Raw genomic sequence first — 14152 nt, 5'->3', positions numbered from 1 at the left:
TTGTGTATGTGTTGCAGAGCCTTGGTGGGGGGTGGGCATTTTTATTATTATTTTTTTTAATTATTATTTAAAAAAAAATGTGTTATAATATTATTTTAATAATTTTTATGTTATTATTTTTCATTTTATTATTATTTTTAAAATATTATTACATTTTTTATTCACATTTTTTTCGTCCCCCCTCCCTGCTTGATACATGGCAGGGAGGAAGGTTCTCACTCCCTGGTGGTCCAGTGGCATTGGCAGTTCAGTGGAGGGGGACTTGCAGAGGGCGCTTACCTCTCCTGCAGCTCGTGTCAGCTCCCTTCTCCTCCGCGCCGGTCAGGTCCCAGTGTAAGTCTCGCGGCCGCGCTATGACCCCGCGGCTCTCGTGAGACTTCCACTGGGAGCTGACCGGACTGGCGCGGTGGAGAAGGGAGCTGACAGGAGCTGCAGGAGAGGGAAGTAAATGCTCTGCCAGCCCCCCTCCTACACAGCCCCATTGTCTGTATTATGGCAATGTGCTAGGTGCTGTCTTTCCTTAAATGATTTAACCATTCATAAAGATTTAACCCTAAAGTTATGAAGATGGTGCCAGTCAGCTCTGTCTCCTGGTTTCCGGCTGTGACTAAGGCTTTAATGAGGAGGTCTCGGACTGGGCACTGCTCTAAGCCTATCACTAGCTCCACATTCAGAAAACTGTGTGAGAAAGGTACCGTTCTCAGGCCCTGACATCACTGGAAGCCAGGAGGACGAGCAGAGAGGCGCAACCTTCACAATCTTAGGGTTAAACTGTTCGTACCAACTTCATTATGATTAAGTTGTTATGCTGCCCAGAAAGTTCCTTTAATTCAAAATTAAAAGACAGAGGCAAAAAGTTGAGACTATAGCAGAGTTGGAAAATGTTTCCAATTTTGTGTCTCCGTTTTTCCAATGAATTTAATTAGCAAAAATTTGGAGTCTAGAGAATAACTCAGTCAATGTCCACAACTCTAGACAGGTGCCCCAATCTAAAATAATGGTTTTGTGTTTTATGACAAGTATTCCTGATTGTCATGATGGACAGGTAGATTTTTTTATTTTTTTTTATTTACTTTTTCACACCCCTCTGAGCGTACAACACTGATGCGGGTTGGTGCTTCTTCTGCCAGGAGCTGAAGAAAGATAATGGCGGTACCTGCGAGGGAAACGTTTCGGTACAACTTACCTTTTACATACCAGACTAGTGCACTCTTAGTGGGCATATAACTGTTGAGGGTTTTTGGTAAATAAACGATGACCCCCACACACAAACTCTTCCAAGATGACTGGCTTTAAAGACACATACAAACTATTTTGCACAGGGAGTGAAGGGAGATATGAAAAAGACACACCTATTCCAATTAGACATATCTGTCTGCAATACCCAGATTCAATTCTTTACTTTTGTTGGAGAGCTGTTTTTTTCTGGCTGCCTTGTGACAAGGTCTTGAAATAGTAATAAAAAAAAATTCTCAGGCTTGCTTACTTCTTTAAATAGGAATTAAAATCTTTTATTTTTTTAACATGGTCAGTCATTAGGAAGCCTACAATTAGCTGTAATGTATACATTATTCATGCATAACATAATTGGCATTCTGTGATTGATCTGAAAGAATATCTCTGTTTCCCCAAAGCAAATCATGCGTTTTTAATTACTCTTCTTATCCCATTATCACCACAATGCTACAGGAAGTGGTTTGCCACAGTGGCTTCAGGAGCCCTGAGTCATCTCACAAAAGCCTATTTTGTCCAGGGTATTTTATTTATTGCTTTTATTTAGAAAATGCAAATGTGTACAGTTGCTTTGCAAGATGTCTTTAATAAAAAATAAAACATAGGGCGACAGTTGAGCAAAGCAACAGGAACATACAACTGGCCTTCATCCTAGTTGATCTACTTTAACAACCATGTGTCAGGGTACCTGAGGTCTCTACCTCCGAGAGAGGTAAAGACTTAGTCGTTCATCCATCCGGACGGCCTGATTTCCCTCTTCCTCGCGGTCCATCCGGTCATGCAAAGCCGGCCGCGAGGGAGTGACTCCCTTTTATAGCATGACGCCCGGAGGTCGACGTCAGCCCGGAACGACCTGTCACTCAATTGGTTCAGGACCAATCAGGACTCGTCGGAGGTGTGTCTACTTATCTGAACAGGGTATTTAACAGTGCTTCTTTCATTAGCTCATTGCCCTGTCGTGGTTCTAGCTTGTTCTAGTCACTCAGTGCTCGTGTTTTCTAGTTATCCCATTTGGTTTTGACCCGGCTTGTTTGCTCTATTCTGCTTATCTCTGTTACCCTTGATTCGGCTTGTCTATCGCTTACCTGTCTTCTGTTACCCTCGACCTCGGCTTGTCTTTGACTATTCTCTACTGTACTACTTACGTTAGTCCGGCCATTCTAAGGTCCAGTATACGTATCTGGCTACTGTTTGTACTCTGCGTGTTGGATCCCTGTCCCGATCCTGACACCATGTTCCACAACTCAAAATGTGTGAATTGTTGGAAGGTTAAAGTGGATGAAAATTGAATTTCAATTGTTAGTTTGAATTAGCCAAACTGGAAACCTTCTCAAAGTCAGCTGGGTTTTCAATTTGACTGTTTAGGCTTAAAGGTACACTACAGTCCCCAGAACAACAACAGCTTAATGTAGTTGTTCTGGTGAGTGTAATTCTTATATGCAGGCATTTTCATGCAAACCCTGCCCACGCTCTGCATGGGGACACTGAATTTTCCTTATAGAGATTCATTGATTCAATGCATCTCTATGAGCAGATGCTGATTGGCCAAAACAGCGCTTGGCCCCGTCCCCTTGCCGATTTAAGCCATTAGAATGCTTTTCCCCACGGGAATTTTGATGTCGCCAAGGGGGCGGGGCCAGTGCCGGCGGACCCACACGGCGCTGGAAATAAGGTGAGTTTTTCATGCTTTTAAGGGGTTTAAGGGGGGGCAAGCTACCTTGATGGTGGGTTTAGCACTATAGGGTTAAGAATACATGTTTCACATCAATTCACTGCGTTACTAAATAACAGTATATGATTGTACATGATACTTGCAATATTAATTTTATTAATTTATTTAAAACCTTTGCATAGAAATGGTATATTGAGTAATATTGACGGTCTAGCTTTATAGAGGAATTCCTGCTGTACAAGTGTGCTGTTGTAATATTGCATTTTCTTGTTTATTTGGTAGTGCCACTGTGAACAACCTTCAGGCTAAAGTGGATGCACTAGAGAAATCAAACACTAAACTCACTGAAGAGGTATGTCTATGTAACAGGGAATCTTCCCTACTCCCAAATCTTTGTTGTTTGTTCCTCCTTAAAAGGAAAGCAGAGGAGAAGAATGATCCCCTGATTTAATGCATCTATATAGGTGATGTAATATTATGTCTGACTGCATTCTGGTTTGTGTGGTCTATTTTTTTTTCTCGGGAATGCCTGCAGTGTGGACTTGTGGATTAAGTTCCATAAAACACATGATCTGAATAAAACTGCTGTGTAAAATGATAGCACCCCTTCTGTGCCTGCTATCAGTTTGATCAGCTTAATGTATCAGGCTAGGTGCACTAATCCACAGGTAGAATTTCTCCTGGGAGAAAAGGATACTCAGTACAGCTACATCTCTAAGCTGGGACATAAAGAATGTATTTTTCAGTGTTCTAATTAAAACAGAAACATTTTATGTATACATGAAGTTATTTTGTATTATGATGCCTACAGGTGGAATTTCACTCTGATCATAGGTACGATACAACGTTGCTTCATGCTGTTGTGGTAACTGAGATGTAAACATTCTTGAACCAACATTGTATCATACAGTAGAGAAGTTTCATAAGTATGTACAACCCAGAATGGAAGAGGGATTAAAATAATCAATGCCCACTCCGTATACAGATCGTGGATTTCACTACATGATGTATGGCAAATAGATGCAGTAATGCAGAGTTAATCGTGGTCGATGTATTACATCGACATGTTCGGCAATGTTTACGTTTTTGGAACCTTTGTGTGGGTGCAGCAAACACATTGCAGCTATGCGAGAATTTTTTATATAGATATTTTTTTTTTAAATTAACCAACATGTAACAATTTTTTTTATCATTTAGCTAAGCAAGTAAAGTTTATTTTTATTTATTTAAAGAATCCAATGGTATTCTGGGACATGTAGTGTACCAAAATTCATTGAGAATACTAAAACCACCTTCAAGGCCAAAACCAGGCATCTGCAAATCAGCCCTGATATGCTCCGAATCCTTTTAACTGACCAGATCAGTATGGGACTTCAATTAATTATTTTGCTTTTACAATGCAGTGATGAAATAAATAAAGCCCATGTCTAAATTTATTGGTTAAATACAAATAAAACTGTACGTCACTCATATTGCCTTTGTATATTTTCTAGCTTGCAGTTGCAAACAACAGGATTATAACAATGCAAGAGGAAATGGAAAGGATGAAAGATTCATACTACATGGAAGCTAATAAGGTACATTACTGACCCCGGAAAGGGACCAGTAAAAAAGTAGTATGATTTCCTGTACAATTAAAGGGACACTCTAAACATATAAAGTTTGGTAAAGATTTGTTCTGGTTTTTAATTTTGTATTTGTGTGTTTTGTTTTCTCATTAAAGGCTAACAAGCAAGAGCGGTCTGCAGAGGTACAAGCACTCAGCGAGGCAAGGAAACATTTAAAGGAAGAAACACAGTTACGGCTGGTAAGACACCTTGACCCCTAGCCAGGATTGCCTCTCCGCTTATGGTAAACTATAGAATGAGGCAATTCAGCTTTCCCTGAAAACTAGTAATCGTTACTACTAAGTACTAAATATACTGCCATGATTGTACAGAAACATTCTAAAGAATAATTCTGCCCTGTGATGTAGTGTAGCATTTTTGTTATAGAAAGGGCACTCTATCTACATGTGGTTATCTAGATGCTATTTTTGTTGTTTGTAGTTTGTATTAGAAGGAACGTTGTACTGGTCAGAAATAAAAACCTTTTACCTGCAGAGCCCACACTGCATGGCTCTTCCACACCAGGACCTGCATTCAAACAGAACTCTTGTGGTTCAGGTCTGAACCCCTGAATGTGTTGATGTGAACCCCTCAACTTGGTGACACCAGAGTTTATCTTGTCTTTGACAACTTCCCAGTTTTAGACTATTCTCTCTGGGTGTTTTACATGCGCACACATTTTCCTCCCTCCAGTGAATTTTTGCTCGCTCGTTCCCTTACTTCCTCAATCAGCACCTTACCTTCTTCCACTCTCTGCACCCATCTTTACCCACTCCTCCTGATTGCACATTTACAGTTACTTGCTCACTGTTGCAAATGTGTGTGCTGTCAAACTCGCTCTTAGCAGGGCCTCTCTAGTGTGATGATTTGTTTGAGAATTGTTTTTGTTCACTGGGCAACACCGATATGTGGTTGAGTTTCTGATATGAATAAAACCGATTGTGTTCTGAATTGTGGGTTAATAATGATAACGAAATTTAGCTTGGAAATGGAATGTCAGTTTGTCCATCTAGTCTGCCCATCAGTGACGGATCTAATTAGAGAGCCCTGCTGCATACAATCTTATTGGGCCCCTTCTAGCACAAGGGTGGCCAAAAGGTAGATAGATCTCCATCTATCGAACAAGCACTATGCTTTACCAGCTGTGGATTTATCATTTGCCCATCCTGGCAGTGTTGTAGTTGTGAGCAGTGTGTGTGTTAGCAAGTAAGCATGTTTTCATATAGAGCAGGGGTTCCCAACCCAGTCCTCAAGTGCCCCCCAACAGTCCAGGAACTAGGGATTACCCTGTTGTGTCTAAAGTATTTTTATTTTTATTTTATTTTTATTTCTAAAAGCACCTTGGACACAACTGGGTAATCCCTAAAGCCTGGACTGTTAGGGTGTACTTGAGGACTGGGCTAATAACCACTGATATAGAGTATATGTGTGCATGTAGGGATGTGTTTGTATGTATTGTCACTACAATGCAGTGGTTTACTTGTGTCTAGTATTTAAGTTTGAATGCAGGGTTGTGTTTGTATGTAGTGTTCGCTTTTAAATGCAGGCCTGCTTTTGTGTATAGTGTTGGTGGCTGAATGAAGGGGTGTTTGTATATTATTTTAGCGTTTTAACACAGGGGTGTGCTAGTATATAATTAAGTTTGATTGCCCATTGTACAGCACTACGGAATTTGCTGGCGCTCTATAAATAATAAAATAATAATTGCAGGGGTGTGTTTTGTATGTAGTGTTGACTTTTAAATGGGTGTACACTTGTGTGCAATATTGGTGTTTGAATGAAGGGGTGTGTTTGTGTATCATTTTGGAGTTTGTGTGTAATATTTCATACACTGCCACATACATAAATACTTACACAGGTATACATACATCTAAACACACTGACATACACACACATTCAGATGCACACTGATATAAACATAGATACACACTGACATATACACACCTGGACACACAGATACACACACTGACACATACAAAGACCCTTACTTACAAACACACACACAACACATACACACACACTTTGTCACACCCGTAAACACACTGACACATACACCCTTACACAAACAAGCATTGACACACAGATAAACACACGGACACCTTCATGCGCACACAAACTGAAACACACATAGATAGATTCACACATACACGTAATCATTTTTATATTTGTAGTCCGCTCCCTGTTAAAATTGCTTTTGTGTGCAGGATGGTGGCTTCATTGAGGTCATGCTGATGCTTGTTGAGGCTGATGGGAGTGTGGGTCTGGAGCTGGCTCTCTTCTGCGCTCCCTCCTATTCCTCCCACCTGACTCCTGGCATTGCTGATGGACCCTGCACATACTGGCCTCGGTGCATCCGGGCTGACATTAGTTCCGCTACTGCCTCCCATGTCTAAATACAGGCTTTGCTCTCGGTTTTTATTTTTTGCACATGTGAGCAGTGCGCTCTACCCAAGATGTTCTATAGCGGGCTTACCCAAATTCTGGCCCTCCAGATGTTGCTGAACTACAACTCCCATGATTCTATGAATGAAATAGGCTGAGAGTTGTAGTTCAGCAACATCTGGAGGGCCGGAGTTTATGTAAGCCTGCTTTATAGTATTCTGCTTTAAAGATGCCATGGTCTGTGTACAGAATATCAATTACATGTTTTTATTGATAATTTTTCTTTCCTTAGGACATTGAGAAAGAACTCGAGGTACAGATCGGACTGAGACAAGAGATGGAGATGGCCATGAAGATGTTGGATAAGGATGTTTGTGATAAGCAAGATGCACTAGCTGCTCTCAGACAACAGCTTGATGATCTCAGAGCCTTAAAGCATGAACTGTCATTTAAACTGCAGGTCAGCAGGCAGGGTTTAATGCCAGGCTGTATGGCCTATATTATCATGTACACACATTGTCACTTTATAACCATGACAACACATAACTTTTAAAAGTCAATCAGCAGTCCAGATTAAACTGTTGCATATTTACCATGCCCACAGCAAGAGTGACATCATGCACAGGTTTATTTCAAATAAAATGAGAAGATGTCCATATAGGAAAGTAAAGGTAACAAACCATGCCATCGTAGTCCTAAAACAGGAACAAAAATTATAATTGCCTGCATTATTTTATAACACACATCATTGTCTGCACTCGGCAGCCAAAAAACGTCTCATTGACATTGTCATTTGATCTCCTTACTCTCTTTTGAGGCTAGTAATCAAGTGCAATACTACTACCATCAGCACTGATCATCAATGTACAGCACTTCTCAACAAATCTCCTCCATACTTTGAAAGGTGCCTTTACAATATGGGGCACAATGAACCACCCCCACCTCATAGTGAGCAGGTGGTGGTACCAAGTGTCTGCTGAAGGTGTTTCTAAAACTTTTTGAATTTATGTAAAAATATTGATTTCATGACAAACGCGCTGTGTTTTTGCTGATGAATGAATCATGTTCTGCTAGTTATTTTAGTTACAGGTCCAGAAATGTGTTTATTTTTTTTCAATTTCCAGTCTTCCGTAGATACACCACCTATCTAAATATGGTACTTCAATTTACACAGCAGATATGATAATAAAGATGGAAAAGTATAAATTAACTGGCAAGATGGTTATATTTGAACAACTTGGAGGTCTATGCCTACTAAGCCTTACAGTGATGTGTTGTGAGGGGTAAACTTGGGAGATAGGAGATAAATGGCTCCTTACTGTCTAGAAATCGGTACTAATGCACAGAAAAACTGACTGCTGTCTTTATTGAATCCTTAATAGCATAGTTTGCCGATAGACAGTCTCCCTTTGTTGTAGCTATAGCCTAACCAATAAATCAATAGTTTCGGTGGCTAAGGTCTGGTTACCAAAAAGCTAACAAAAAATTCCCCATAAGGGTACATTGGCAGCAATAAAGAAATCATAGGATAAAAAGTTACAATACTGACTAAATACAGTGTTGCAATGATCAAAAAGTGATCAGCTAAAGGTAACTCCTTCCTTTCTGATTCTACATAGGAGATATAGATTGGAGACCAATTCCCCTAATATCTATATAGAGACTTGTAACCCACTCTTCTGGTATCTTGTCTGACCGAGAGCCTGTACAGCAGTCCCTAATAACCTCCCAACACCTTCGAGGGTGTTCTAATCTGTTACTGACTCTAAAATAGAGCGAATACTGCCTAATGTGCCGTCACAATCGCTGTAAGGACAACACTGTGAAAATTGAAGAAAATTACATTAACCAGTGAGGGTCTAAATACCCATAGTGTGCAAACAAGTGATAAGGTGAAAAAAATAATAAAATAGGAAGGCTAACGCCCGACGCGCGTTTCAGTGTACTCAGACACCTTCGTCAGGGGCTAAGGATTTTATCACCTGGGAAAAGCCGGGACTTTTAAATCCCCTGTGTCCAATCACTTTCGTCCGTACTTCCTCCGTGGGCCGGTCACATGACCGGAATCCTGTGACGTTGATCGTGACGCCCTGCATCATGTGACCAGAGCGTCATGTGTCCCTGACCGCCCACGTGACTAGCCGTGGGCGGATTGGTAGGCGGGGCGAAGTGTATTTGACATTTAGATTGACTGATTATGTAAAATAGCATTGCGTCAATAATGACGCCCTGCCTCACGTGACTGTCACTGGGTGGGAGCAGTGGGAGGGACTCTGTGACGGACATCAATTTTGATTGACGGCTTCTGTTGAAATAGTTGCCAGTCTTCAACTAGATGTGCTCTTTGGTCATCAAATTTAAATGTGTTTAATACACTAATTATCCTCCAGGATCCATTTGCTATATCTATTCTCAATTTATCAGTAGGAGTGGTAGACTTTGTATGGATGTTAATTGCTATGTTTTATAATTAACTTGTAGTATAACATTCTGATGTCTTCCACTTCAAAGAGTTGTAAACTGATATTTCCCTGGAGGATTAGTATACGCAGGATAATTATGGTAATCCTCTACGGATGTCATCCTCTATGGGGGATATAGTACAAAAATATTTATATAGGTATAGATCAGAGGTTCATTTATATAGGTGATGTCCAAGGATAATGCTGCACAGAGATTAAAAAGATTGGGCACAGGTTTTTAAAAGGATATCTGTATGTGCTAAGTGGTTAACTAATTTATTTACAGTGAATTATTTACAGTGCTGGAAAGAATATATGTTTCTATATATTCATCAAGTTGTAAGTCATTATAGATAGAGATTATGTTATAAAGGGAGTGTAGGTGAACCCTTCATTCAGTCCATTGGGGGACAGGGTTTTCAACCGGTAAATCCAGTAACACTCCCTTTTTCTAATTTGTTGGTCCCAGTTTCCCTTCCTTTGATCCTGTTTAATCAATTCAATTCCCTGAAATTTCAAGACTGTAGGGTCTCCACTATGTGCATTCTTTACATGCCTAGAGATGGGAGTCTCCATATGTCTGGTAGTTTTGACAGAGTTGATATGTTCAAGGATTCTTCTTCTGAAGGGGCGGAAGGTTTTTCCCACGTATGCTATTGAGCATTGGCAGGTGATCAGGTACACTAAACCTTTTGAGCTACAATTAAAAAAGGAACGTGTGTCAAAATGCTGATTTTGGGTACTGTCGGTGAAGGTTTTTGAATCTTTCTTGATGTATTTGCATGCCTTGCACCTACCACATTTGTAAGTGCCTTTAAGGTTATTTGTTAGCCAATGTGTTGGTGCTTTGGATCTCTGAAAATGGCTGTGTACCAAGGAGTCTTTGAGGTTCTTACCTCTCCTTGCTACAAGCGCTACCTGTGCTGGGATGATATCCCTCAGGTGTTCGTCCTGTTTTAACAGTGGCCAGAATCTGTGCATAATTGATCTTACACAGTTCCATCCAGCATCGTACGTGGCTATACATCTTAATTGCTTGTTGTCTTGTTCCATCAATTTCTTGCGTGGAACAGAATCCTCTCTTATTAGGCTCTCCCTGTCTACTAAGAGGGCTCTGTGATAGGCCCTTTTGAGACATTTGTTGGGAAACCCCTTAGTCCTGAACATTGTTCTTAAGGCCCTGGCCCTGGTTTTAAAGTCTTCAATATCTGTACAATTGCGCCTAAGGCGCAGATATTGTCCAATGGGGATTCCCTTTTTCTGGGGTGTTGGATGGTGACTCTTCCAGTTTAATAGGCTATTTGTGGCCGTGCTTTTCCTAAATAGATCGCTTTTGATTGTCCCATTTGAATTGGGGATCAAGGTAAGATCTAAGAATGTCAGGTTTGGGGTTCCTACCTCAGTAGTAAATCTGAGGTTAAGATCGTTGATGTTTAGCAACTGTACAAATTCTAGGAACTGGTCGTGTGTTCCAGTCCATACAATCACAATGTCATCTATGTATCTTTTCCAGTAGTGGATGCATTGGACTAGATGGCTTTGTGGGTGAGCAAATACTATTTTTTCCTCCCACCATCCCAGGTGCAGGTTGGCATATGAGGGCGCACAAGACGTCCCCATAGCTGTTCCCTGCACCTGGTGATAGTATACCCCATCAAATAAGAAGAAGTTGTGTGTTAGTATGAACTTGAGTAGTTGTGTAGTGAAATCACTATGTTCATATAGTTGGGTACCCCTTTGACGTAGGAAGTAGCTTGTGTGTTCTAAGCCCAAGGAGTGAGGAATAGAGCTGTACAGAGATTCCACATCTAAGCTGCACAATAACGAGTGTGGGGGCATCTGTATCTTAGTTAGCTCAGCTAGGGTCTGTTTGGTATCTCTTAAATATGATGGGAGTTGGGTAACCAATGGTTTTAGTATTTGATCAATGTAAATGCTTGCATTTTGGGTTAAATTGTTGTTTCCCGAGACTATTGGTCTCCCTGTTAGAATATCATATTTTTTGTGTATCTTCGGGAGGCTATAGAAGGTAGCAATGCGTGGACTGTCACCTATAATTAACTCATATTCATTTTTGGAGATCACATTTTGGTTCAGTCCTGTTTCAAGGATCGTTTTAAATTCTTCCTGAAATTTCTTAGTGGGGTCATTAGGGATAACTTTGTAGGTATTTACATCTGTCAATATTGTTTTAGTCATATTGGCATAGTTGGTGGTATCCATAATGACCACGTTGCCCCCTTTGTCAGATGGTTTGATTGGGAGGTTATTAGGGACTGCTGTACAGGCTCTCGGTCAGACAAGATACCAGAAGAGTGGGTTACAAGTCTCTATATAGATATTAGGGGAATTGGTCTCCAATCTATATCTCCTATGTAGAATCAGAAAGGAAGGAGTTACCTTTAGCTGATCACTTTTTGATCATTGCAACACTGTATTTAGTCAGTATTGTAACTTTTTATCCTATGATTTCTTTATTGCTGCCAATGTACCCTTATGGGGAATTTTTTGTTAGCTTTTTGGTAACCAGACCTTAGCCACCGAAACTATTGATTTATTGGTTAGGCTATAGCTACAACAAAGGGAGACTGTCTATCGGCAAACTATGCTATTAAGGATTCAATAAAGACAGCAGTCAGTTTTTCTGTGCATTAGTACCGATTTCTAGACAGTAAGGAGCCATTTATCTCCTATCTCCCAAGTTTACCCCTCACAACACATCACTGTAAGGCTTAGTAGGCATAGACCTCCAAGTTGTTCAAATATAACCATCTTGCCAGTTAATTTATACTTTTCCATCTTTACATTTAACCGGGTACATGCCCTTTGGTGGCACTGGCAACACCCACTGACCATTACCTTTTGCCTGTCAACACCCCAATATCCTCTTCCGTTTGTTTTACTGTAGAGGACTTGGGATTACCAGGCAAACTATTTACGCTCAGATATGATAATACCTTTATATACAACTTGGCCCATTATCAAAAGCAACACCTCAAACAGAGATCTTAATGTGATGACACCTAAAATAACTAAACTAATCAATCAGTAAAGCACACATCTGTACTGTCATTCGTATGTATGTATGTATATGATACAAAAAATACCGGCACTCAAGGATTGACAGCAGGTCAAATCTTCATTTATTTCGAAGACAAGAATCGACGTTTCAGCTCCTCACAGGAGCTTTCATCAGGACACGATGAACACAATGATGAAAGCTCCTGTGAGGAGCTGAAACGTCGATTCTTGTCTTCGAAATAAATGAAGATTTGACTTGCTGTCAATCCTTGAGTGACGGTATTTTTAGTATCCTGTATCATTTAGCCACCAGAGCACCAGGTATAATTTTTTTCTAATTGTCTTGGTTGGAGTGCAGGGGTTATCTAGATTTTTATATATATATATATATATATATATATATATGTATATGTATGTATATGTATGTATGTATATGTGTGTAATATATATTTTTTTATTTTATTTTTTAATAGGATTCTAAACATTCCTTTATCTGTGTCGGGGACTTTCTGCTATTGTGCTTAGTACTTTATTTTCAGAATGATTCACACACTAAGCACTTTAGTAAGCTCTTTAGCTGTAGGAGTCTGGAGTGACCCTTTAAGAGAAAGTAGGGGGATGAGATCTACAGGTCTGTCATTTATTCAAGTAGTGTAATACTTTCTAAAATATTTTCATTAAACTCCTATATTAAAAAGACCTAAAAGTTTTATACTATACTGATTAATGAGTTTTAAGATTGTGTGTGCATTCCTTACAGAGCTCAGACCTCGCAGCAAAACAGAAGAGTGAATTAAACAGCCGCTTGGAGGAGAAAACTAATCAGATGGCTGCTACTATTAAACTGCTGGAGCAGAGGTAGGAGATGTTAAAATCACATGAAATGTTCATTTACATTTTATTTGACAGAAGCAAAAGGTACATAAAAAAAACAAATTGTCAGCATGTGTGATGTTTCTGCAGAGACATGTCTGTTGTACATGCAATTCTGTGTCCTTGCTGTAGATCAGTCCAGAGCTGTGTATGCCAGCCAATCAGAAGCAACGCTTGTCAGCTTCATTTTTTTTTAAGCGAAGTGTATGCATAGTCCAGTGCTAAGACATGTATTCAACAGGGGTAGGCAACTGGCATTATTCTAAATATTGTGGACTACATCTCCCATAGTGCCATAACAGCCCTAATGCTAGCAAAACATCAAGGGAGATATAGATAACCACAACTGGAGTGATGAAGGTTGCCTACCCCTGCACTAGATTAATATTTTGATAAGGCCAAGGACTAATGAAAGTATTTAGAAAACTGGGCAGACTAGATGGGCCAAATGGTTCTTATCAGCCGTCACATTCTATATTCTAGTACTATAATATTATGTCAAATGATCAACGGATACATCGTCTTTTCAAAGCCCTTGTTTTATAGTACTGCTTAGCATTGCCAGAGCATCATCTTTGCTTGATTTGGCCTTTTTATATTTGAAAGTACTCCTTCATGCTGTGACTGTTAAAATTCGTAATTTGTTTATATAGCATAAAAATACACCTCTCGTAGAAAGAGCCTTCTAGACATATTTTTACTGATGCATTTGCTAACGATGTCTTCTTGTAGTCTCTGTCCTCAATTTATACACAATATATATGTGATGCAAACTAACCATTTTTAAATTGTAAAGTTTGCTGTATAAAGTAACCAGTAGAATATAATCGTAATCATCTTTCCAAGCAAATATATCCATCAATGTAGTCTCTGACCACCAGTTCCAGTAGATAGTTACCCCA

General features: G+C 39.8%; 1 protein-coding gene across 7 annotated transcripts in view; it reads left to right on the top strand.

Moving 5' to 3' along the window:
* RUFY3 (RUN and FYVE domain containing 3) overlaps positions 1 to 14152 on the top strand; it is a 111638-nt gene that overhangs the window by 70737 nt on the left and 26749 nt on the right. For all 7 annotated transcript variants that reach the window (XM_063458674.1, XM_063458676.1, XM_063458677.1 and 4 more), the window contains exons 8-12: positions 3188 to 3257; positions 4399 to 4482; positions 4629 to 4712; positions 7187 to 7354; positions 13138 to 13235. In XM_063458674.1, the coding sequence (XP_063314744.1) occupies positions 3188 to 3257; positions 4399 to 4482; positions 4629 to 4712; positions 7187 to 7354; positions 13138 to 13235 (504 nt within the window). The remainder of the gene's footprint in view (positions 1 to 3187; positions 3258 to 4398; positions 4483 to 4628; positions 4713 to 7186; positions 7355 to 13137; positions 13236 to 14152) is intronic.

The sequence above is a fragment of the Pelobates fuscus genome, chromosome 6 (assembly GCF_036172605.1).
Source record: "Pelobates fuscus isolate aPelFus1 chromosome 6, aPelFus1.pri, whole genome shotgun sequence".
Lineage (NCBI taxonomy): Eukaryota > Metazoa > Chordata > Amphibia > Anura > Pelobatidae > Pelobates > Pelobates fuscus.
The sequence above is the reverse complement of the archived record's forward strand: the minus strand, read 5'-3'. Positions and strand labels throughout refer to the sequence as shown.